The sequence below is a fragment of the Pholcus phalangioides genome, unplaced genomic scaffold (assembly GCF_987345545.1).
Source record: "Pholcus phalangioides strain wild (caught in Gottingen) unplaced genomic scaffold, Ppha-v1.0 ptg000024l_1, whole genome shotgun sequence".
Lineage (NCBI taxonomy): Eukaryota > Metazoa > Arthropoda > Arachnida > Araneae > Pholcidae > Pholcus > Pholcus phalangioides.
Genome location: NW_028301616.1, coordinates 1,939,180 through 1,965,309, shown reverse-complemented (window position 1 = coordinate 1,965,309; position 26,130 = coordinate 1,939,180). Strand labels below are relative to the sequence as shown.

The 26,130-nt window shown below is 36.5% G+C and overlaps 1 protein-coding gene across 2 annotated transcripts in view; it reads left to right on the top strand.

Annotated features, from left to right (window-relative positions):
* The window catches only part of LOC149068562 (uncharacterized), a 99,298-nt gene that overhangs the window by 3,117 nt on the left and 70,051 nt on the right, over positions 1 to 26,130 (top strand). For both annotated transcript variants that reach the window (XM_089250318.1, XM_089250317.1), the window contains exons 2-5: positions 6,128 to 6,213; positions 22,436 to 22,764; positions 23,311 to 23,416; positions 25,180 to 25,232. In XM_089250318.1, the coding sequence (XP_089106444.1) occupies positions 6,168 to 6,213; positions 22,436 to 22,764; positions 23,311 to 23,416; positions 25,180 to 25,232 (534 nt within the window). In that variant the 5' untranslated portion in view covers positions 6,128 to 6,167. The remainder of the gene's footprint in view (positions 1 to 6,127; positions 6,214 to 22,435; positions 22,765 to 23,310; positions 23,417 to 25,179; positions 25,233 to 26,130) is intronic.

Here is a 26,130-nt window from a genome sequence, read left to right as displayed (position 1 = left end):
TGCAAAATAAGTGTTTTTACATTTTTTTCTCATGTTCAGGCATGGTCATAAGCATCATATCAAGCATCCTGCATAGGGAATGGTATCTTGTTCTTAAGTTGTTATCCAGTTATCCAAAAAATTTTTTTTTTAAACTAGCATTCATAAGATTACCTACAACTGCTCCTAGGAATTTTTGAACTCCTGGTTTGTTTCTTTGCACTCATGTTGATAGACATGCATTTGCAGTGCATAAATCTACTAATTGCACAGAATACAGGTACAGTAAAATCTTGTTATAACAGAATAATAGGGACTAAAGGTTTTCTCTTTTAATTAAAGGTCTGGTTTATAATAAATAATTTTTATAGGAGGTGTAAAGCACTAAAATGTACATCAATGAAAGTAGTTATCTATTAAAACGTGTTTATTATATATTGTAACAGGCAAGCTGTTAACAAGGATGTACAGCAATACTTTTATTCACGAGACACGTGAGATTTAAGTTGTATCGAGAGACGAAGACATTCTCGGAGAGTTCGATTTTAACCTTCATCACGAAGGGTTGTGTATTTCGCATGTTAATGCAAAATAAAGGAATGCTTCATGTTCGTCGCTTCGTATACACCTCACCAATCGTCACATTGGCGCCCAACATTTACAATAGACGCGTGAGTGTTTTTAGCTAAGCGGACATCCTAATTAGGTAGCAAGTGAGTGAAAATGTCTTACTTAGCGAAATATCGAAAAGACGAACTCCGTCGCCTTGCCAAAGAGATGGGCGAACCTACCAAACCCGAGATGAAAGTGATAGAGCTGAAGAAGCTGATTACGTCCAGTAAAGAATACGATGAGGTCTTCGCAAAAGGAGTGCTACAGACCCTCGTAGAAGAAAGAATTCGACGAGAAGAAGCAGAAGAAAGAATTCGACGAGAAAAAACAGAGGAGAGGATTCGACGGGAAGATGCCGAAGAGAAAGAGAGAATTTGACGAGAAGAAGCCGAAGAGAGGAACCGGTGAGCAGAAATGCAGTTCAAACTCGAGAGACTGAGGATAGAAGCGGAGAAGTGCCAAGCTTCCGTTCGACCGGCTGTGACAAATCGGGACTTTCAAATGTCGGTTCCGCGTTTTGAATCATCAGATGACATTTCATTGTTCCTGGTCCTGTTCGAACGGCACATGGGATTACACCAGATTCCGGAAGAATTGTGGATTACGTATCTCATCAATAGTTTACCGAAGGAGGTGGCTAGGATCTGTGCCAGGGAGCCTGACGAGAAGTTCAAGGACTATCGGTATCTCAAGGAACTGCTGTTAAAGCGATTTAAGCTACATGCGGACAGATTTCGACAGCTTTTTGTAGAGCATCAGAAGAACTCGGAGAGTTCATGGCGTAATTTTTATTTTGAGTTGAAAACGTATCTTGAAGGGTGGTTAACAGAAGTTAAGGTCACAACATTCGAGGACTTGATTAATCTAGTCATAGCTGATCAGATGAAGAAGAAGTGCCCTCCACAAGTGAAAGAACATTTCATCGATGTATGGGCCATGTTGATCTCCCCATCGGAACTAGCGGAGAAACTCGACGCGTATGAAGATGCCAGGAGTACTTTCCCAAAGAAATTCAACCAGCAGTACAATGTCGAGGGTCGTCGAAAGCAAACACCGAGGAAATATCCATGGACGTCATCAAAACCAGTGATTCGTGCAGATGAACAGATACTTCCCATGATCAGCCTGGATGAACAGCGACCTGTAAGCTGCTATGGATGTGGATATCCGGGGGTAATTAGAGCGCAGTGTCCGACCTGTAATCCCGAAATGACAGCGACAACCGCTCAGTTTGGTCAGTTGGAACTGAATCTATGCTCTTCTGTAACAAAACCCGTAGCATTGTTAAAAATTCATGTAAATGGCAAAGTGGGAACTGCCTGTGCCGACAGCGGTGCTACGCACTGTATCGCAAGTGATACTCTGCATCGTATTTTGAAAGAGCAAAACGCCAAATTCCATCAGGAAACTATCGAGATGCGTCTTGCAAACGGACAGCAATCAACGGTGAATGTGTGGACCACAACGGTATTGGTCAACATCCAATGGAAGCGACTAAGGACGAAATTTATAGTTCTTCCTGGAATCGTCGATAACAGAACTCTTTTGGGAATCGACTTTCTATAGAAAGCTGGTATCGTGTTGGATCTCAAGCGAAGGCAATGGTACTTCTGGGAAAATACTCGGAAGCGATTCCACTTTGTGAACGAGCCTACGATTAAAACTGTTCAACATGTAGTAGAGCATGTTAACTGGAATTCTTGCCAACTACGACAAGTTGAAGGACAGCAAAGGAAACAAGTGCTGAACAGGGCGTGGAAAAAGAATGAAAATTTTTTCAGTCCAGGGGGAGGAGACACTCCCGAAGGCGAAGTTCACCATGGTGATATGGCATCGGAACCTCAGCGGTGGGATCGGTTTAGACGTCTCAGGAACCAAACAGGTCACGTCTGTGACTATCCACGTCATGTTTCTGGCTATCCACGTCCTGCTGTCCATAGCGAAATCCACCAATCCGCAAGAAGCTTTCATCACCAATCGGTGCAAAGGCAACCACGTGTTACTCCGACAGGCAGGCAAGTACTAGACTTACGTTTCTGCAGGAACGAATGAGTCGAACTTTCCGGTGCCAGGCGATGCAGTCCAGGATCACCAGGATATTATCACATACTGCATCGTTGTAAAATGCCAAGCCAAACAATAACGTCTAGCAATAGCTTCCATGAGTCAAGGACCCAAACAAGTATAAGCAGTGCTAGAGAAGGGAACGATAAATGCAGGGGGAGCGGCATTAAATATTCGGATCAAAACCCTAACGCGCGTCGATCAGAAGGTCGCAGCCATGCCCAAAGAAGTCGTGAAAACAGGTTGGCTCCCATCCAAAGCCTTACAAGAGTTTCTGTGAAGCAGAAGGTGGAACAAAAACGGGATGAACGCAAAGGTTATGTTGACAACGGTTCCAAACAGAGTTCTCGAAGGAAGAACTGGTCGACAAAGTTCACGCCACAACGAGATGGACCGTACCCTGTGCTAGCCCAGAGATCGCCTACGAGGTACATAGTCACTGATCCGGCCAAATCGGGTGTCTCTGTCAGCGTATATCGTACTTCTGCTCTCACACCATGTGCGAAACCGGATGCTGTATCCGTAGTGCCATCACGAAAGAAGGGACGACCACTCAAAGTTGGAACTAACAAGAACACTGAACAACCTCCCACAACGCCTATTGCTGGTTCCTTGCCGGGACGTCCGCGAAACCAGAGGGGGAAGTATGTAACAGGCAAGCTGTTAACAAGGATGTACAGCAATACTTTTATTCACGAGACACGTGAGATTTAAGTTGTATCGAGAGACGAAGACATTCTCGAAGAGTTCGATTTTAACCTTCATCACGAAGGGTTGTGTGTTTGGCATGTTAATGCAAAATAAAGGAATGCTTCATGTTCGTCGTTTCGTATACACCTCACCAATCGTCACAATATCAAATAAAAAACACTCCCTTCAACATAGGTTGGATTGAAAAAGATGAGTATGGATAAAGTGTATATACTTGCATTAATCTTAATTTTTCTAGCAAGTGGTATGAGTCATGAAGTGTACTCATGTGAACTACTGTTAATGCAAAACATCATAACAATTTATGTTTAATTTACTTCAAAATTTTTTTTTTTTTTAATTACGCCAATATACGAAATATGTACATATACGCAACATCTATACAATATACAAAGTCGTCTTACAAAAATAAGCATTCTTTATCATTATTACAATTTTTTTAACTGTCCATTATAAGTGACTTCTGTTATAATGAGGTTCTACTGCATATCAGATAGGCTATACTTTCATTTACACGATTCACTTGAAAATATCATCTGAAGTATCACACAGCAGTTATATATATTCACTGGTACAAAAAAATACTCCACTGACTACTGGAGTTGCATGCAAGTCTATGAAAGGTGTTCTCACATGCTTGTTATGTGTTAATGTGAGCTGCAATTTCAAAATAAACAACCCCCACTGTTTTGTATCATTCCAAAAATACTCAAATTTCTTATGGGAAATTTTGCTTTGAGATGTACAAGTGTTTTGGATTATGAGCACATTCAAAGAATAAATTATGCTTGTAAACTGAAATTCCACTTTTAAGTAGAACCTTTTCCATCAGAAATGAAGAGTGCTGAGCCCATTTCAGACAAGTAAAATTTCAGCTGTTAAAGGTCTAATGTAAGGAAGTTTGAAACTAATTAAGGGTTAAAAATTGTTGGAATTTAGCTTATTTGTGTAATTTTACGTAAATCTAACAAAATTAACTCCATGAGCGGAGATACGGGGTGTGGGGGGGGGGTGCGGAGACACCCAACATCAATGATGGAGCTGAAATATGAATTGACATTATCATCATGTCCCCCCCCCCCACAGCCTTTCATGTCTATTTCCTCCCATGATTAGCTCACAAATTATTTTCAGCATTTTTTCTGGTCACTGACCTCCTGTGTACCCTCCTCAGTCTGCAATGTCTGATTACACACACACACAAAAAACCGATTATATTGGTTGTTCTGGATATAGGATGTTTTACTTTACAGTAAAACCTCTTCTAACGGCCACCTCCTAACAACGGTAATCTCTGAATAACTGCCACATTTTTTGGAACCAAACACATCCCATAGACGTATCATTACATGAAACCTCCGAACAACAGCCACTTTCGACATGGGGTCTGGGGGAAAAATATGCATATCAGATGAAGAAAAATAATTTTTAAGCGGATTTTTTAAGGGAGATTTCCTGCTCCCTGAACTTTATGAGGAAAAAAGATTATGCTTTTTTTCCCTGGGTACAAATGCTAGATGGGTATATTGAAGGCAGTGAGAAGAGAAAAAACTTGAAGAGATCATATAAGGGACAACAGAAGACCTGTTGTCAGCACTCTAATTACTAGAGGGATATGCAAGTTATCTGATTACTAGAAACCCTTTGTTTATTCAGCACTTTCTACTCCAAGGTATGGTACTGTCTAAAAAAACAGTGCCTTCAAATAGGAATAGAAATGTCCAGGGGGTATTTTTGAGAGGGAAGCGTCAATCTTTATTTTTTTTAAACAAGAATGTATGTCAGCACCTATGTCTTCAGCTATCGGATTGGACTTGGGAATGCCCTGGGAAAAGGGTCTAGTTCAGTGTTGCCCAAAGTGGGCAATATCGTCCTCCCAGTGGTGGAATGGCCCAGAGGGGGGCAATAGAAATGACAGATTTACATAGGACCCTATGGGTTCACTTGAGTTGGGGAGGGGGGTGATGAGAGAAAAAAATTTCTGATGAAGGGTGCAGTGGAGCAAAAAGTTTGGGAAACTATGGTCTTGTATTGAAGGTCCAGTGTGAACAAAGAACTATTTGGGGTTGCTGGTACACCGTCTTGGTCCTTATCAGTTTTGCTCGCTTGTTGTGATCTACCTGAGCATTGCTAGTCTAAATTTTAGGATGCCATAATAGTGCTATTGATCGATTAATCAATTATTATAATATATAAAATTTTTATTATAAAAATATATTTATATATTTTAAAATAATCAATTATATAACTATCGTAATCAGTTGCAGAATGGATTGTCATTTCACGTCCTATACAGTCAAACCTTGTTAGTGCGTCACCTGGTTAACACGTCACTCCGCTTACCGGGTCACTTTTTGGAAGTCCCAATTATCCTCAGGCAGGAATTGGCACAGCTATGTCTTACTCCACTTAACAAGTCACTCCGCTTGCTAAGACATATTTTTGCGCTCCCAAGAGTGACTCATTAACAAGGTTTGACTGTATATACATAGATCAAATTTCAGTGTGATTTATTTCCCCCTTGAAATAAAACTGCCCTCTCCCAATAGCGCCCATATTTTCATGGTCTCGTTTGTGGCTGTTGTTTGGAGATTTTACTGTATTTCAAAATATTTCTATCTTTTCGTTCTATGATCTAAGTGTTTTTCTTTCCCATGAATTGCATGAGATTTTTGAAGAGGAGTTGTATATCTATAGTTGTATAGCTTTAATTTTTTTTTAAAATCTGAATTTGAAAATGTCTTTGAATTTTTCATTGTAGGTGAATGTTTTTGTTTTGTTGGTATTGATTTCTTTGTGCAATGGAAGGAGATCTGCAGGTAGAAAATTCTCCAAAGGTTGAAGAAAGTATGTGATTTTTTTTTTGTTTTCAAAATCTTACATTTCAAATCATATTCAAGTTAATGGCAATAGGTTTCTCACTTACTGAAAAAGAGCAAAGTGATTGATTATTGTATATAACAGAGCCTTTTGGAAAAACCACCTCTGGAGAGAAATATTTCCTCTCTGTAGGAGAAATTTTTCTGATCTGGAATTTTCCCTAAAAAATTCTTAGAACAAAGCAACTCAAATTCTCAATGATGTAAATTGGGGTATTACTGCAAAGCTATGGTTGGTAAAACAGCAGTTTAAAAATGACAAGAAGCTGAAAACCACTGAATAGTTGTTATCCCTGGCCAGTGTTCTTCCAGAAGGGCATAGGATTCATTCCAAAGTATGATGAATGACTTTATCAGAAGAAAAAAAAAGAAGAGTGATATAAAAAGAGTAACAGAGAAAAAAGTTCATTAATCCATTTTATTTATTATTTATTTATTTAATATTGATTGGCCGAGGCCTATACAAGAGGATGCGGAATTATATATAGCAAAAGTGACGATTGATGGTACAAGAGAATTCGGAAATCGTGGTGCAATCTGCAATATTTGATGGTAGGTTGTTCCAGTCGATAATAGTTCTTGGGAAAAAGCTAAATTTGTGACAATCTGAAGAGGCAAAGATGGGCTGTAATTTTTGGGAATGGTCGAGTCTAACAGAGAAATGTGAAGGTTTGATTAGAATATTGGAGGTGTCAATATTAAAAAACCCATGGAGGATTTTGTAAAGAAAAGTTAAACGAGAGATAAGTCGAAGAGAGGAGAGCAGTTGGATATTGAGTTAACGCTTGAGTTCCGTTATGGAGACACATGAAGACCAACAGTTAAAAATGAAACGAGTGGACTTATTTTGGATAGATTCTAATTTGTCTATTTGTCACAGGCATAGGAGAGGGCAGGGAGAATATATGTTTGGTAACACAAGTGACGAACATGACAGGTGGAGTATTTTTGGTTACGGTGAAGGGAAAAGAGTTTTTGGAGACATTTATTAAAGAAATAATCAACATGAAGGTTCCAGTGGAGATCAGAAAAGATTATAATGCCCAGGTATTTATGATGGGAAACCTCAGAGATCAAAGAGTCATTTATAGAGTAAGGGAATTCGGGGGGGGGGGGATTCTTGTATGGGTAACTTTCATAAAAACAGTTTTTGAGAAATTGAGGGGTAATTCCCAGGTTGAGCACCATTTGGAAATACAAATACAAATACAACGCCACAACAGGCAAAATGCCCAACAAGATGGCTGATAAAAAGATGCCCATAAAAATGTGGATGTCATATATTTCAAAAATACAGCAACCCAATTAAAAAAGCAATTAACACAAATTATAAACAATATATACACATGATAAAATATTATACAACGCCCATAAAGAATACTTATGGTTGTCTTATTCTAAGAATGGATAACTTCTCGATTTACCCCAACATGTTTATCGTATTTCTTTTTAAACGTGTCAATTGTGTTACAATTTACTACTTCAGGGGGTAAGCTATTCCATTTATTAACAACCCTATTAGAGAAAAATTCTCTGCAACACCATAACCTTGCATTGTCCCTCACCAATCGATACTGGTGTCCTCTCTGGTGAAATAATGTTAAGGTTATTACTAGCTATAATACCCGGTGGTGCCTGCAGGGCTCGGCACGGGTCACTTTTTTCCCTAAAAGTCACTTTTTTAGAAGCTGGTCACTTTTATTACCTATTTTCGGGCCCAGGTCACTTTTTCCACTTTTTTTAGCAAACAAAACTCAGTCTCGCGCGCTTTTCGGCTGTCAGTGTTTTTCTTTTCTTCAAGGAGGAACTTTACCGGTTCAAGGTCGCTAATTTTCTCCCTCCCTTCATTGAACTACGATCGTACAAGGAACCCCTATATATATATATATATATATATGAAGGCGTCTTTATCTTCCCGGGAGCATACCGTGTGACGTCAGCATAACTTGATTTCAAGGCGCTTGGAAAGAAAGCTCCTTATACTTGTAGTTAAAGAGTCGTCATTTTATGGAAAAGCCGGTCGGAAAAAAATAGCGTAAAAGGCTTATTTACAACAAAGAATTTTTTCCCCTCCTCTACTACCATTCTTTCTTATTTCCCCACTCGTTCTTTCATTTTCATCTTATTTTAAAATTGATCCTTTATTTTATTTGTTTTAAAAAGTTTTAGTCCTAAGGGCCGAATTCCTTTCTTGGAGCATCGAGCAAGTTACATTTGTCGTTTATTCTATCGTTACTTTTATTAATTTTTTTTAATATTTGAAATGACGATTTAAAGGCTCATTTACATTGAGCGAGTTTATAAAGAGAGCCCGTGCAGAAACTAACTTACGCGCAGCGGGAAAATACTAAAGCGCGCCTATTAAAGATGCGTACTATTAATACGTATTAAGCGTATTATTAGTACGCTTTGGAGAATACTCTTGTAGCTGGCCAACGTTAAAGAAGCTCGCAAGTATTTTGAATTTACTTACAATAAAAAAAAAATCATCCGACTGAAAAACGCGATTTATCTAGAAATAAAATTCGTACTATTTTTCTAACTGGATTTAAATCTCAGCAAGAAACCGTAGCCCCAGATATGACCGAAAGGAGAACTATTTATGAAAAGATCACAGAATCCTGCAATTCAACGTTTATGGAAGGATGACGTCACTCTCCGCTACCATACGAAGGTTTTTAACAACTGGCTGTTGCGAAGATATATTTTGGAAAGAGAAAATTCAACTGCCCCTGCTGGGAATCGAACCCACGTCCTTTCACTTTCCGGTCGAATTTTCTCTTTCCAAAATATATCTTCGCAACAGCCAATTGTTAAAAACCTTCGTGTGGTAGCGGAAAGTGACGTCATCCTTCCATAAGTCGCCATCTGGTGGCAGCGTCAGCAGTTGTGAGCTTAGTCTGGTCTGGCCGTCCATGTACGGTCCTTTTCAGTGTACACGAGCTCCAAGGAAAGATTGAGAGATTCGTTGCCTCTGTAGTCTAGTGGGTTCGATTCCCCGCAGGGGCAGTTGAATTTTCTCTTTCCAAAATATATCTTCGCAACAGCCAGTTGTTAAAACCTTCGGATTCAACGTTTAGTTTAACCAAATAAGATGAAAATTGGTCATCAGGCTGATGAAAACTCAGTTAATGTGCATGCGAGCCGTACATAGAGGTGGATTTAACGGTGGGCACAGCGACCGCGCCTTTGGCCCCTACTTTATACTTTTTTCCTAATTTAAGGGGCGTAATATTAATTTTTTTTTATGGCCGGGCCGTCAACAACTGACCTTTATCCGCCTTTGGCCGTAACTTAATTTAGAGCATCTTCACGATACTGGTTGTTGACTTAATATCGACATCTTGCGCTCCATTCTTGATGTGTAAAAAAATCCCATTTTTAGACCTCGGAAGTTATTAAAACGTTTTTCTCTCGAGTCGCTATTACGACCGCAATAGGAGAGGGCGGGGGTCTGGTTCCACGGGTGTTGAACGAGGAAAGGTGCGAGTTTACTCTTTTTCTGTTGAAAAAATGGATACCGGCCCCGGGCGATAGTAAATTTTCGTTCATACTTGCGGCTCGGGTTGCTACATACTGTGATCAGATCTAAAACTGGGGGGGGGGGGGCAATACCTTGATGGAATAGCATATTTAAGAAAAGGCAATAAATTCCTTTGCAAAATTATCGAATTTCACTGTCAAGGAGCAGTAAAATTACGTTTCCCCTCCAGAAAAAATATCGTATTACGGCCATGGTAAATCGGGTGGGGGCCAATTCACTGTTTTTGTTCGTTGAAAATTACGGGAGGAGTCAGAGCTAACGTGGCGACTTTTTTTCGCGTTAAAATAGGTAGCCCTGACAGCAGCATCCATAAACTCTATCAACCGCATTTATAAACCCCGTATGTCGTTGATTCGAATTTTGTGTTCATTTTATCCTAATTTTCCGTATTTCCCGATATATTTCTATCGATTTTCGCATATTGCCGCATATTTGGTTGATTCATGTTATAAATTATATATTTTTTTGTAATTTTATGTGGCCTTTGTCAGCCATCTTGAATTGACCGCCGCAAAACGGCGATTGGTTGGCGCGGAGAAAAGTCGCCACGTTGGTGCTTACAAGGTTCATGGGAAATTTACCGGGGAAGACCGCGGAGTCTTTTTCTGTTAAAAATTACGGGGGGGGGGGGGCAAAATTATATTGTTTCTGGGTAAAGTAGTAAATGTTTTTTTTGCTGGGGGTGTATGTTGTGTGTAAAAAAAAAAGAAAAATATGTATTTACAAATTTTTCTCTCAAAAACCAATTTCAAAACTGATTTATTTTCTCCCTCGCCCAAGGGAGGGTATTATTTTGGAGCCCCCTCCGCCTGTAAAAGAGTAGACCCACCCACCCTTCCCAGTCCAGCCATTGGTGCAGATAGACTTGAAGGTCTTAGAGGTGCGGCAGATGACAATTGATATACATCATGTATACATCAGTAGGCTCTGCCATTGACGTTGGGGGGAGGATGGATTGCCCTCCCTCAACGTATAAGGGGCCGTTCAAGTATTACGTAAGCAAATTTTTAGCCATTTTTGACCCCCCCCCCCCCTTGTCAGCAAAATTTCTTCATCAGCTCTGCCCCTCTGAATCCTAACTCATATTTTCATAAAGGGTGGTTGATGACGTAAGCATTATCGAAACCCCCCCTCCCCCCTTGTCATCAAAAGTCAGCAAGTCAGAACCCCCCCCCCATCGATGATGAGGTAATACTTGAACGGCCCCTAACAATTAAAATAATTTAGTTAATTTAATAATTTAAATAATTTATTTAATTCAGTAGTTTAAGTAATATTTTAATTTAATAATTTAAAATATTGTTAAAAATGTAATTTTAGTTTTTTTTTAAATCAATCATTATAGTAAATTTCTTAAAATTTGTTGGAAGATATTATACAAACCTAATTATGTAAATCAATTTGTACTAGTTAAAAAAAGTACATTTTGTATATTGTCATTCATAGCATAACATGAATGAAAAATCCACTAGAATGTAGATGGGACAAATTCTCTCATCAAATTTTGTGTTATTTCATTTTTTTTCCTTCTTTGAATGTGAAAATGTTTTCCCGTTTTGAAGTTTTTCCGGCTTAAATTGATTTTAAGATGGGTTGTGGATAGCAATATGGGGCCATTCAAGTATTACATAAGCAAATTTTTAGCCATTTTTGACCCCCCCCCCCCCCCCCCCCGTCAGCAAAATTTCGTCATATTTTCATAAAGGGTGGTTGATGACGTAAGCGTTATTCAACCTCCCCCCTTGTCATCAAAAGTCAGCAAATGGGAAACCCCCTCCCCCCCATCTATGATGACGTAATACTTGAACGGCCCCTATGGGGAGGGGAAAGGCATTGCTACTGTTACTTAGAAAGGATGTAATGTTACTCTCTCACACATAGTTGTTGATAAATTTGATAAGTTATTCAAAACTTTTCTGGTTAGCAGAATGCATTAGAGTTTGATTTATTTCACACTATTATGTAAAAAAAGCAATTTCGATGAGCTCCATTGAAATACAAAGTTTAGTGAAAACTAAATTCAATTTCAATTCATTCAATTTGGTAATAATCAAAATTCATTGTCCATTTGGTCTCTTTCTAAAATTATTTTGGTCACTATTGGGTCACTTTTTAAACATTTTGGTCACTATTTGGTCACCTTTTTAAATATTTTGGTCACTATTTTCACTAGTTTTGAGGCCATGATCCGTGCTGAGCCCTGTGCCTGGGTTCTCTTCCATTTGCGGGAAGATTGAAAAAGTGACAAACCATTATAAATGCTTAAACTATTGTACATAATACTGCAGCAGTAAAGAAGTGACAAACCATTGTGAAGGCATATGCACGTCAGAAACGCTAGGGAACCATGGTAACTAAAGTAAACATTCCGAAAGTGACTGTTGAGGCCCAGGAACCATTGTTGCCAAGCAGTTTTTTGTCCATCTGTGACAAACTTTTAAAGTAGCCTATTGTTCAAGTCAGGTCCCGTTTGGGATGTATGAAAAATTTGGTGACGATAGATCTAAAATTGTAGATTTGTATAGAGAACATACACACACACACAGACATACAGGCACAAAATCAATTCAATGATTAAAATAAAATCAATTTTTTTAAAGCCGTTCCCTTTATGATCTCCCAATTTGAAAAAGTCTCTCCATAGAGCAAACAGACCTTCAACATAATGGAAATTCAGGCATTTTTCGTCTTTACTTCAATATATGGAAGGAAGATGGCAGCACCAGCAGGAATGTGAAACAAGCACAGCTATATGACATGAATGTCGCTCTCCACTTGTTAATACAAGATATACAGAAGACTGGAACATATTTATTATTTTAGATGTTCATTTTTTAAGGAAGGAAAAAACTCATCTCTGCCTCTACCGGGAGTCGAACCCGGGTCCCTCGATTGCCGGACGAGTGCTCTGACCACTAAGCTACAGAGGAGATAGAGATTTTCCTTCGCTAGAGCGTATATATGCCGAACGGAACCGTGCAATGGACGGTGAAACCGATCAGCTAATAGCTCATGGACGACGAGCCACCAGATGGCTATATATATGACATGAATGTCGCTCTCCACTTGTTAATACAAGATATACAGAAGACTGGATGTTGTGAAGATATTTATTATTTTAGATGTTCATTTTTTAAGGAAGGAAAAAAACTCATCTCTGCCTCTACCGGGAGTCGAACCCGGGTCCCTCGAGCACAGCTCTAGCAACATTAATATGTTAGGGTCATACATATGCACACTTGCACACACTTTCTGACATATACCAATTCATTAGAAATTCTGCAGAGAAATGCGTAGAAAGTATATGAATGGTTAAGCAGTAGTAGTTTCTTTTACAGTGTAGTAAATTGTCCATAGTATTGTTACACTGAATAGTGCTTAGTTTAGAAGACCACTTTTTTTGAGTTCCCGGTTTCTTTTTTTGGGCATTCTTGTAGATTTTATTTTCAAAAGCAAAAATTAATGTTCGTTCAGCATCACTAAGCAGTATAAGCCTCTGAAATTTACATTAGTTTATGAAATTTTTTACGCAGTGGTAGATGTAGAAAAAAATAGAGTAAATTTCGAAATTTTTCATTTTTACATGATTTAATTTCATTCATGTAATTTTTTTTCAATTTTCAATTCGAAAAAAAAAGTACAAACAAAATCCAGATGCGAATATCAGACCAAATAGTTCACAAAGTTAAATTTCCTTCCAAATTTTACACCGTCTCTTTGTGTGTAAAATTTATTTAAAATTTTTTTTGATTTTTAAAAAAAGACGGTAAAAAAAGAATGGAAATTGGTATTGATCCAATTTTGTTTTTGGAAGTTGATTTTATTAACCAGTGGTGTTTTATTAGCTGCTAGTGCCCGCTTTTTTATAATAAAATAAAGTTCATAAATTCATTTTTGCTCTTCTTACTCCTCTTCTATTATTTTCTATTATTGTAGGTTAGCGAAAACAACCTACATGTATGTATTATGCATAATTAAGTACAGCCATAGACATTGTGTAAATTGCTTACTAACATTGTTTATCTCTTTTTCTTCACAGTTTTGTAATTCTCTCATTGTAACATTGGAAATTTGTGTGTATGTGTGTGCGATAGGGATGGAGAGTTTTTAGACAGTGAGGGTTAGCTGGTATCTTGCCAATTTAATTCTAGCCAAGAATAAGAACATGCTGCGTGGCTGTTGCCAAATGCCTTTCAGACTTCACTGTGTATGAGTAAATAGCATTAACCTGTGTAATGGCATCTCTGCCCTTCCAGCGAATTTCCATTCATTATTTTTTATTTTTCCCTCTTCCTTTTGTTCTCACATTTTTGTATGCCTATTCTGTTCAAGGAATGTTGAACTAAATGGGAAAAATTGAAGTTTAAAAAATAAAGATACAAGTTACTTTTTATGCGGCTAAACAAGTTCTTTTTTTTTTCTAATGCTGTCCAGTTTTAGGATTTGGTTCTCAATTCTCTAAGATTATTTTTATTTTGAAATTTACTTTTAATGATCTAGAATTTATTAGTATGCTTCTTTGCCAGTTAACACAATTAGCTGTCAATTATTAAATATTTCATTGCAAACACATATTGTTCATATCTTTTACGTTTAAAAAAAAGCTTTGCCCCAAAGTGAGCAATATAACCCCCTGGGGGGCAGTGGGACCTTCGGGGGCGATACCAGCTTCAGACATGATTGGGGGGGGGGGTTATGAATGGACACAAGGGCATGATGGGAGGACTACAGGAAAAGATCGGTTTTCGAAAACCCAGACCATTTTCCCAAGAAAGCCTTCATAAATGTTCGTGCATTGGACGAAGAAGTTTTTTTTTAGGAAAAGTCATACTTGTTTCATCTGTTAAGTAAACAGAGCCGAAGTGTTTTTCCCCCCTTTGAATATGCGCTATATGTTCCAGATGTACCGTAACTGTAATTGATCGATAAAACTTGCTGTCACAGATTTCAACATCTGGGGGATAAAAGGTCCAACATTCCCCCTGGGACTGGTTTTACTAATGACTAGGTCATTATTGGAGCCATAGCCCCCCCCCCCTTCTCCACAAAAGTGGGGCTGGGATCAGGATTCTGGTTTCAGGGCTCGAGATGATATCCCCCATTATAAATTAACTAAGGCACCTGGCGCTACTATCTACTTTACTTATCAAGAATGCTATTCGTATCTACAGTGATTATGAAAGTATAAGGATAAAAGAGAAATTTCGGAACTACAGTTTATTTCGATATAATGACCCCTTCGTCCCATTGAAAATGGATGTTTTATCGCGAATGTTTTCTTTTAATGTTTGTGCTGAAAGTGGAAATTTGTTGCAATCTAGCAAAATTTCTGATGTGTTCCTAAAACAAAAATTCAAATTCAATGAGGTTCATTCAGAATTACATGTAAAAGAAAATAATCAATTGCAATGATTTTTGCCCTTTCGATGCTTGCCAGTTTTTAGTCAAGAAAGGATTGAGAATTCTGTGTTTAAAATTATGGAAAATTTCATTTTCGTAAATTGGTCCTTTATCACACAAAGTAAATATTATATGTATTACATTTTATTAAATGACCAATTTTGCTTATATGAGAAAAGTAAGCTGTGGTCAGAATGCCCACACAAATGACACTTGATTCAGACCACGGCATCTGACTTGAAGTGACATATTTTTTTCAATGTGCTTAATAATATGGTAACCAACCCAAGTGGATCCCTGATCAGCATTAATAGTGTTTGTATTCATCCTTTGAAGATGGCACCCATTGTGTGTCAAAACACTTCAGGAACTCATGTCTTTTAAAAATTTGACTATGTCCAGATTTTTCATTTCTTTGCTCAGTTGAATTAGTAATATTTCCCAAAGTCACATGGACAAAGATAATATGAATAACTTATTATATTATGATAACTGTGACAAAAATTTGCTTATGTTCATCGCATATTTTTGTTGTGCATAACACGTGTACATTTTAACATTTTACAGACCGATTTCAGTTTGTTTTTTTCATTTTCTTACCCTTCTGATCCCCCTCTTTAGAGATATCATCAGCGCTGTCTTAACGCATGGGCTGACTGGGCACGATCCAAGAACCACAAGAGATTAGGGGCTTCAGAAAAATGGGGTCTAGGTCAAATCGTCGCGCTCAACTTGTCGCGGGACAATTTGTCGCAGCATCAATTCGTCGTGCTACAAACTCGTCGCGGTACAAATTTGTCGCAGGCTTATTTCGTCGCAGTACAAATTTGTCGCAGGCTCATTTCGTCGCGGTACAAATTTGTCGCAAACTCATTTCATCGCGACAAATTTGAATTGCTTTAAAATTCATATGTTTGTTGTGATCTTATAAATAGGGTAGGTGCTTTAGGCGTAAAAAATGGAACTAATTTTTTTTCTCATTTATTGGAAATATTCCCTCTGCCCATCTATTTTAATTTTTAACAAATGAAGGAAAGTATTCATTGAAGTCATTAAATTTTTAAAATTTAATTTTTACCATATAAGCCGTATCTCTGTCGGGATTTCCATTTCTCGCAGTGAGGGATGTTAAAGAGCTCGCCCAAATAAAAAATTCAGATCAAATAAATTTTTAAATTTTAATTTCCACCGTATAAGCCGCATTTCCCACTTCTTGTCGGGATTTGAGTCCCTGAGAACGGGTTTGAGTCCCTTATAAACGGAATGAATGGCGATTTTCAGCCCCTCCACCTCCTCAATGTTTCCTTCATGTCGGCACTTTTGACTGGCCAAGCATGCCGGAAGTGTTTGGTACTTGTGGGTTCTTGTCTTGATCTTGAAGTAGGAAATTTTGATTTCTGAATCATTTCTCTGGGTGCTCATACCCATTCCATAAAGTACCCTGGGCACCAACAGCACCTCTGTCTCTGACACCACTACAAATGTCAATCGATTTTTGATTTTTTTTCAACTCTAAAGTAACAACTCTCGAGTGAAAAGAATGAAATCATACTTTTAATTAGATCATTATTCTTCATGTACATGACACTCGAAATTAAAATTACAATATCAATTACATTTAAAAATTTAACTGGATATAAAAGTTTAATTATATTTGAAAATTCGGTTATAAAAATTTGAAATGTTAAATAATTGATTTTTGCTGTGATAAAATTTCAATATCATGTGGAAAAATTTCGGTTTGTATGATATTCCCCAAATTACAGTGAGCCTATCTTTAACGGTAAATTTCTATCTGCCCCATGGGCTCGAGAGTTTCTCCCGCCCCTTCAAGAGTCACCAACATTGACCATTACAGTATCTCCATAAGAACCTGAAATATTTAATTAATTAATAATTCAATAAAATTAATATTTAATTTTCACCGTATAAGCTGCACTTCCCGCTTTTGTTGGGATTTCTATTTCTCACAACGAAGGGAGTTGGGCGCAGTTCAAGGATGGAAATGTACAGTGCTTATGAATGACGATTCGATGAAGTTTTCATAATGCCCACAGGATGAGCACCGACAAAGGCAATGTAATCACCAATAAGAAAGATGACTATGGGTCAGTCGCATAGATACAATATAACCATTAATCTTATGTTTATAATCAGTCGCATATCTTTGGCTGGCTTGTTTGAATATTTTCACATAGTTTTCATTAGCGTCTAAGCTTTTTGGTACAAGGTTGGTGTGCTTGGTCTACGGCTCCAGTCAACGATTAGTAAAAATTTCTTCTTACAATGCAAGTGAATGAACATTAACAGACAATGTAAGATTATTATATTCAGAGGTATATTTCCTAGGTGGGGAGGGGATATGCTGGCTTTATCCCAAGATCACAAGTTCAAGTGAAAGGGCATGACCAAAATTCAGTAATTGGTGATCAAGAACATGAATTAGAAAGGAAGACAAGGTTTGAATAGCCCACAGGTGGGAAAACTATATATCCGCCTCTGATTATAGCCTACATTTATTAGGATAATTTTAATTTTAAAAACAATTTGTATCGTACATATAAACACTCCACAATATCTAAACCTTTATTTATTTTCAGTGCTTTGAGTATCATTTTATTTACACTTATATACGTGAATATCGCAGTAAAAACCCGATGATGATTTATAGAATAATACGTGATGGTATTATGAACTACCATAATTTTTTTTTAAGATACGTAGAAGATTTCAATTTATTGCAATTTAATTTTAAAAAGTACTACATTATTTTTTGTCATCCGTATAACCTGTATCTCTCTTTAAGATACAACAAAAAACTCAAATAAAGAAAATTTATAATAGTCTAATTCATTTTGAATTGCATTAAAAGTTTTTATAATTTCGGAACATGAATTATGGGGGGAAAAAACTTTTAAACACACACGTAAACCAACATATCATTTCCACGTTCGGTTTTGCAATATTCCATGTTTATGCCAACAGAAATATGTAGACCAAGCACACCAACCTTGTACCAAAAAGCTTAGACGCTAATGAAAACTATGTGAAAATATTCAAACAAGCCAGCCAAAGATATGCGACTGATTATAAACATAAGATTAATGGTTATATTGTATCTATGCGACTGACCCATAGTCATCTTTCTTATTGGTGATTACATTGCCTTTGTCGGTGCTCATCCTGTGGGCATTATGAAAACTTCATCGAATCGTCATTCATAAGCACTGTACATTTCCATCCTTGAACTGCGCCCAACTCCCTTCGTTGTGAGAAATAGAAATCCCAACAAAAGCGGGAAGTGCGGCTTATACGGTGAAAATTAAATATTAATTTTATTGAATTATTAATTAATTAAATATTTCAGGTTCTTATGAAGATACTGTAATGGTAAATGTTGGTGACTCTTGAAGGGGGGGGAGGCGAGAGAAACTTGCGAGCCCATGGGGCAGATAGAAATTTACCGTTAAAGATAGGCTCACTGTAATTTGGGGAATATCATACAAACCGAAATTTTTCACATGATATTGAAATTTTATCACAACAAAAATCAATTATTTAACATTTCAAATTTTTATAACTGAATTTTCAAATATAATTAAACTTTTATATCCAGTTAAATTTTTAAATGTAATTGATATTGTAATTTTAATTTCGATGACCTTTCTGCATTGACAAAAATTAATTATTTTCAGTTAACTGCGTGTACACTTTTGTTCATGTTTTTATTTCACGTGTAAGACAAAAACCTACATACAAGCTCGCGTGGAACATGTACAGTGAAGAATCGACGGTTCGACGAATTGATTCTGCGCTGTAATATATAAATTGACGTCACGGTGAATTGACACGGCGGAAAACTTGTACAGCTACGAATTGGAGCTGTGACAAATTTGTATTGCGACGAATTGACACTGCGACAAATTTGTATCGCGACGAATTGGAGCTGCGACAAATTTGTACCGCGACAAATTGAGGCGTGACAAGTTGAGCGCGACAAATTGACCGGCTACTAGAAAAATGAGTAGTTGAGTTTTCCAAGAATTTTCCAGGTAGGGCCAGAAAAATCAATTAACCCGGGGGCCAATGATGCTCTTAAGACGGCCCTAGATATTATCCGAGAAATTCACTAGGAAAAAAACTTCCTGCATGGTTTTTGAATGAATTAATTTTTGTCCATGAACCAAAATTAGAATAAAATTTAGATTGTTTTTTCCATCGAAAATGACAAATTTTAGGAAAATATATCAATGACAATATGCTATACTATAATGCATGAAGTTTTTGTTTCTGAAATTAACACTGAATTTATACATTGACACAGCACAAAGCAAACACCATTGTCAATACATATAAAAACCCTTTTTCCCATCTATGGCAAATTCTGAATAATTTCAACTGTAGTTGGCAATCTTCCATTCATTTGGCATTGTTTTTAACGACAATTCCTAATATCCAGAATTTTCCAGTATTTCTGATCTTCTGAGAGATATTTCGTGGATTTTTTCATTTTTCCTTACTAAACACAAACACTACCTTTGTACCAAATTTCATGTTTCTAGGGCTGCTAGAAGTGCCTGGGATTTTTGATGATTGGTCAGTCAGTGTCAAAATAATGAAACTTTTGAGTTCAAATTTCTCATGAATGACAGATGATAGAAATGTAAAATTCAATTAAGTTTGTAGAAAGCTCTAGACACACCTAGTTTCAGATACCTGAACATTTCCAGTATGGAGATACAGGGTCTCAAAAGTACCTCAAGTTGCTTCCAGAAAAAGATGTCATGGCCATGCTTGTTTTGCGTGACTTGGCGGGATACTGCCATGCCCCCCAGATTGGGTAGTCATGTATGCATATCTCTAAGACGGTCACTATAAAATTGAAATCACAGAGTAGATTGCATCAATTGTATTTTTTTTAATATTTCAAATTGAGCTAGGTGCAAATGGCTTTTTTGAACTTGAGTAATGAGGATTGACTGAATTTTATAATTAATGAAAGTTTATGCATTCGCTGAAACTCAACTCATCAACATTGTACTTAAGTACAATATGCATCGGTGGGAATAAATAATTTCATGTAAAATAAAATTTCCGGGTATGTGATTTCATAAGAAGTGGCTAACACATGTTAAATGTAGTTTAAATTGTTTCAGGGATGTGTGAGTTGCAGTTGACAATAAGAGGGGACGGCAATTAAAAGAATAAAAATAACAATTTTTGATATTTTTTTTCAATCTTTAACAATAACCACATTTACAAGTAAAATTTGACAGAAATAACATTAAAAGAGGGGCTGAAGTTCAAATTTGAAGATAACTATCAATTATTCTGATTGAAAAAGCAAATACTATACCTGAACATTATGGGATATACAGTTGAACCTCCCATAATGGAAACTCCCTGTTAGCAGACACCTCCCATTATCTGACACTTTTTGAATTACATCAGTGGGACTCCGGGTAGGTGATTGATTATTTTACTATCCATTAACAGAAACTCCTCATTAGTGGGGAAACTTTTTAGTCCCGTGAGTGTCTGCTACTGAGAGATTATAATGTAGCACGGAATTTTTCAGATGAGAGACGTTTCAATGCAGTCACAAATCTTTTGACAAAAATTGAAATCAACTACAAATATTCAATAGTGGGTATTTGAGGATGCTGTTTAGTAAAATAGTCCAGCATTAACAAATAACTATAGCAACATCTAGTACACCCTTCCCATTAGGACTGCGATTTGTAGTTCTGTGTTTCTTTTGAATTTTCATCATTAATAGATATATTTTAAGTGTGAAACGAATATTACGGTGACTGCAATAAATGTAAATACGTGCATATGTATTTTGTAAATTATAATTTGATAATTCACAAATTTAATTTTTTTATGTTTGTAATGAAGTTTACTGTAATCTTATGATTGTTTTTGAATTTTTAACCCTTTTTATACTACCCTGTTGCAGGAAACATATTGATGCAAAAAAATCAAAAATTCATCACTGCATCTTTCATTTTTTTATGTAAATTTTTAACATCACTTCCGGGGGGGGGGGGGGAGGTGTGAAAATTTTTATTTGAAAAGGGTGATGAGCTTAATAAGTTTGGGAAACACTGCTCTATATACTTTAGTGGAATCTCTTCGTATTGTCACCCTTGAAGACCTAAAAAAGTGACTAGCCTCGAAGTTGGAAAAGTGAAAGTATACATCGCAAAGACAAAAATAAATATTATGAAATCAAAAAAGAGAAAAATCAAACATGCTAAATAAATGAAACCTAAAATGAATTACTTTTATGTAATGCTCACAATTACATATATATACATTACTGGAAAAAAAAAATGTAACACCTTCAATGTTTTGCACTGTATGCATGAATTTTTACCAGGGATAATGCATATTGATGAGTGATCACAAAATACAAAAGGTAATATGCTTTATTTCATGTTCTACAAAGAAAAGTAGGAAAAATATAATTTACTTGTAGGATCAATGCAAGCTTGGGTGTGTAAGGGAAGGCTGTAATAAAGTGCTTCTATGCACTGCTGGGGTGTGTTATATCATGCTATATTCCAGTAAGACGATGCTCTGAATCCTAAAATTGCTGATGCAAGTTCTTCCAACACAAGATGAGATGACTGCCTCCATCTTTATAGATTCAGCTCCAGCAATGACATTGATGGCATTAATGAAATTCATTCATGAGTTTAAGAAGATACCTGCATTTGTATGTTCTTTGATCGCCTGTACAATCATCATTGAGTAAAGTGTATAACAAACTATAAATGTTCACATAACATCCGATCAAGCAGCTGAATGCTTGGTGTTGAGTTGGAAAGCATAATAGAAGACTTCAACACCATGGTGTTGAGGGACATTATATACTGTATCCAAAGAACTTTGAATAGCATGTCTTTACTGTCGAGGCACCTAATTTCCAGAATGAAACTGTGTTTAAACCACTTGAGGAAAAGTGTTTTCCACGCTTTTCCCATTGTTCATAAGTAATATTTCGTTCAATTAGCACTAAAACTGCACTAAAAAATTAGTACTGAAACTGTGTTTTCCAAAAAAACTGTGAAAAAGACAGTGAATATGAAAACTATAAATATATGTGAAGTCTGTCAATACTGAGGGCCAACCGTAATATTGTATATTCATGAGACCTTAAACTGTGCAATTCACCATAGATGTATAAAACAATCTCTTATTCGTTTTTTTTAGAATATTTTTTCCCTTTTTTTTAAAGGCATGGCTCCGACCACAGAGACTAGTGTCACACCAGATGGCATTAAATACTGTAATCTATGTGGTTGCTCTACACCTGCTGTTAAATGTGATAAGTGTGGCAGTCAGACTTTCTGTTTGTCATGTGATGATATGTACCATAGGCATCCAAAAAGACGTTTTCATTTAAGGAAAGCAGTGGATAGTATTTGGAGTTCACATAGATCTCCAAGATTCCGAAGACGCACAGAACTTCCAGGTGACCCTTCGAAAATACCTGTTCCGCCGCCACGAACGAAAAAACGTCATTTCTCATCTGACTTTGTGAACATGTTCCGGCCCAATTTCCAGGTGAAAAAAATCCCTTTCTGTTCGATTTTAGATTAATTAAAAGTTAGAATATGATTAAAATGGTTAGATTTTGTCTTTAGCTAGCCTTAAAAAATCCATATGTGTATGGCTCTGTCCATCTAATGCCTAAACATTCTAGCAGCATGTTATAAGCAAGATGAGACCAATCACAGGGTTAGCACAGCCTCAAGTCACTTCTAAATGGGAGAGACTTAGTATCATATTGTTAACAATAACTATTATTAAACTTTGATGCTCTTACAGATCCTGATCTCTTTCATTTTTCTCAGACTAACATATTATAATTTTCGAATATTTAAATCTATATCCTCCAGATTTGGAAATTCAGGTTGACTTAGAACTGTTGATAACAATTAGGCATTATGTGAGAAAAAATTCATTGTTTTTCCTTTATAAATGTATGTTTATCACAACCCATTTGATACTTATTAATGGAAAAAATCAATATTCATTAACTATATTTGTGTCGAGAATAAATTTGGATTAATTTTGTGTATTCCAATATTTATTTTTTTACATGAATAGATACCAGGTTTAAAAGGATACTTGACTCAAAGAAAGGCCGCAGACTCCAAGAGCCAGGAACCGAATGATAAGAGTGTTTCACCTCTGTCTCCTGAGCTCAGTTATGGTAAGTAGGTTGTATCGAAGACATCACTGTTTTCACTATCCAGTGACAATATTGTCTCAAAGGTAGCTTTAGTGCTTTCTAAGACAGAGGTGGCCAACTTAGAGAAAGCAAAGGTTTATGAAACTTTTTGCAAAGTATGAAAACATTCGGAAATAAAGAAATACAGTTGGATAGGAATGTGGTGGTATTGCACTGTGAAAAAAAAAATTGTTGTTGATTGGGGGTAACTGATGAGTTTTAAAAGTGAAATTAAAAATTTTCATTTTACCTATTGATTAAAGGCCATAAATAAAATTTTTATGTTTTGTGGGGGATATGATTTATGCAATTGTTATTTTAATTGATCAATCCCCTCCTTTTTATGAAGAAATAAAAACAAGTAGACAAAATCACCTGGCATAATGGGGGGGGGGGGTCACTTTGCCCACCACTTGATTTGTGTATATAAAAGGCAGTAGGTTTAGAGCAATGTAACCCCTACAGAGCGTCAAGAAAACAATAATGACCTCAAAAACAATGTAAAACAATAAAAAAATTTAATTAACTTAATGGAATTAATTGAAAAAGAAACTCATAACTCTCTTAAATCATTCAAATTGGATGGATTAAACAAGCAACAGAAAAAAAAACCTAAGTAATCTGAAATTTTTAGTTGTAAAAATATCTAGAGAAGTCTTCATTGAACTACTTCACCAACTCTGGCCATATCGCTATATTCCAATTTACTGCCACTAATAAGTTGGGTTGGAAATGAAGGGACCATCTATCAGTGGTTGCCTCAAGCTTGTTGGGGGAAATATCTAACCTATATTCTTCCCCAGGTTTGAACCTGGGACCACGACGGCAACCTTCATGGCGTTAGACAGGCATCTCACCACCACGCTACTCTGACATTCTTCTCTCTTCATTTAACTGGAGGAGTGTCTTCTTTGAAAGACTACCTAATGTATGTATGGTGACCCGATTTTTTCCTGCAAGTTCTTGCCATGAGTCTGAAATAAAATGTAGTGGAATAGAGCCATTCCTTCCGTTCATTATTAATCACAAAAATTGGTAAAAGCATCACAATGAATTCAAACACGTTGGTACTCTGATACAAAATGTGTATTAGAAAATGGGCAAAGTGATCTCTCCAATTGCTTTAAAATTTTCATCACATATACTATTAATAATAATAACTGATGGGACCCACCTTGTTATTAAAAAGGCTACACAAATGAAAGTTTGAGGTCTTCAAATTTTCTTTGATATTGAATCTGATTGAAGGCACAACTGTTTGGTGATATCACTTATCAGGAAACACCTCCAAATCTCTGGTCATCTCATCTATATGTGAAACCTTGACAATTAATTGCAGCACCACAAAAAATCAACTGAGGAAGTTTTACACGGCCAAAAAGATATTTTCTTTTTCAAATTGGGTTACCTTTGAAGAGTTAGGGGTTAATGAAGAGTTACCTTTCAAAGTATAAAAAAGCACAAGTCTGAATAAGAACGTGTAAAAATAAGAGTGCTAGCTGAAACAATTTATATGTTTCAGAGTGGCACAAGATTTTTGGCCTATTAGCAGCTTAGGAAAAGGTTGACCACCCACTGTTCTAATTATATATTCTATATTTTTCCGTATGGGAAAAACTAGCCTATTCATATTTAAAAAAATGAAACAATAATAAAAAGAGTCACAACAATTAAATGAAGTTAAAAGAAAATTTTAAGTTTTAAAATTAATTTGAATAAAGTTGATTTTTCTTTTTTTCCCCCAGAAAATTCTGTTGGAAATGGTTTATTCAATGCTAATGATGAAAGCAAAGTAAAGGTTTGTTTTAAATTATTACAAGCACATTGTGTTTTTCCTGAATAATTTACAAACCCAAATATTATTTGTACAGTGGAACTCCAGTTAACGAGCAATTCACATAACGAGGAAAATTTTTGACTCGGTCAATGAATGTTGTTATTGCAACTGAGCTGATGGTTTTTCACTTTCGTCCACATAATACTGTGGAATTGTGGATCATATGCTTCATAAGTCTCCAGTCAGCGTGCCTCATTCGGAAAATTAACACATGTGTGAGTGTAACTGTTTACGATGCGAAACTAGATGTGTATGTGCTCTTGCAGTTTTTCTAAATTTTTCTTGGAGAAAACTGTGTGCTGATTGCAGTATTGAACGTAACTTCAAGGGGGTGGCTCATGAATAGGAAAGAGGCAGCATTTGTCAACAAGATTATATCTTTTGGGAGAACCATGGACTGGAAGTGCATGGGGGGGGGGGGTGACATTTATTTATTTATGAAATATTGTTAGCCTTTCAAAGGCCTGTACAAGAGGATGCAATGGATTTAGAAATAGATGTTTTGTAACATTTGACAAGAAATTGGAGATTGTGGGGGAATTAACAATAGTGGAGGGGATCTTGTTCCATTCAACTATGGTATTAGGAAAGAAACTATTTAAAACAGTCTTTAGGGGCAAAAATAGGTTTTAATTTTTTTGGGTGGTCAAGTCTATTGGAAACATAAGAAAACTTAGTCTGAATACCGAATGTATTGAGATTTACATGACCATGAGAATCTTATAAATCATGGCTAAGTTGGAGATAAGTCGGTGAGTAGCGAGTGGGTGGAGATTAAGTTAGAGTTTAAGGGGGGAACTGAAAGGGACCAGCAGTCATGATTAAAGTGGAATAAAGTCATGACATTCAAGAAGTAGTG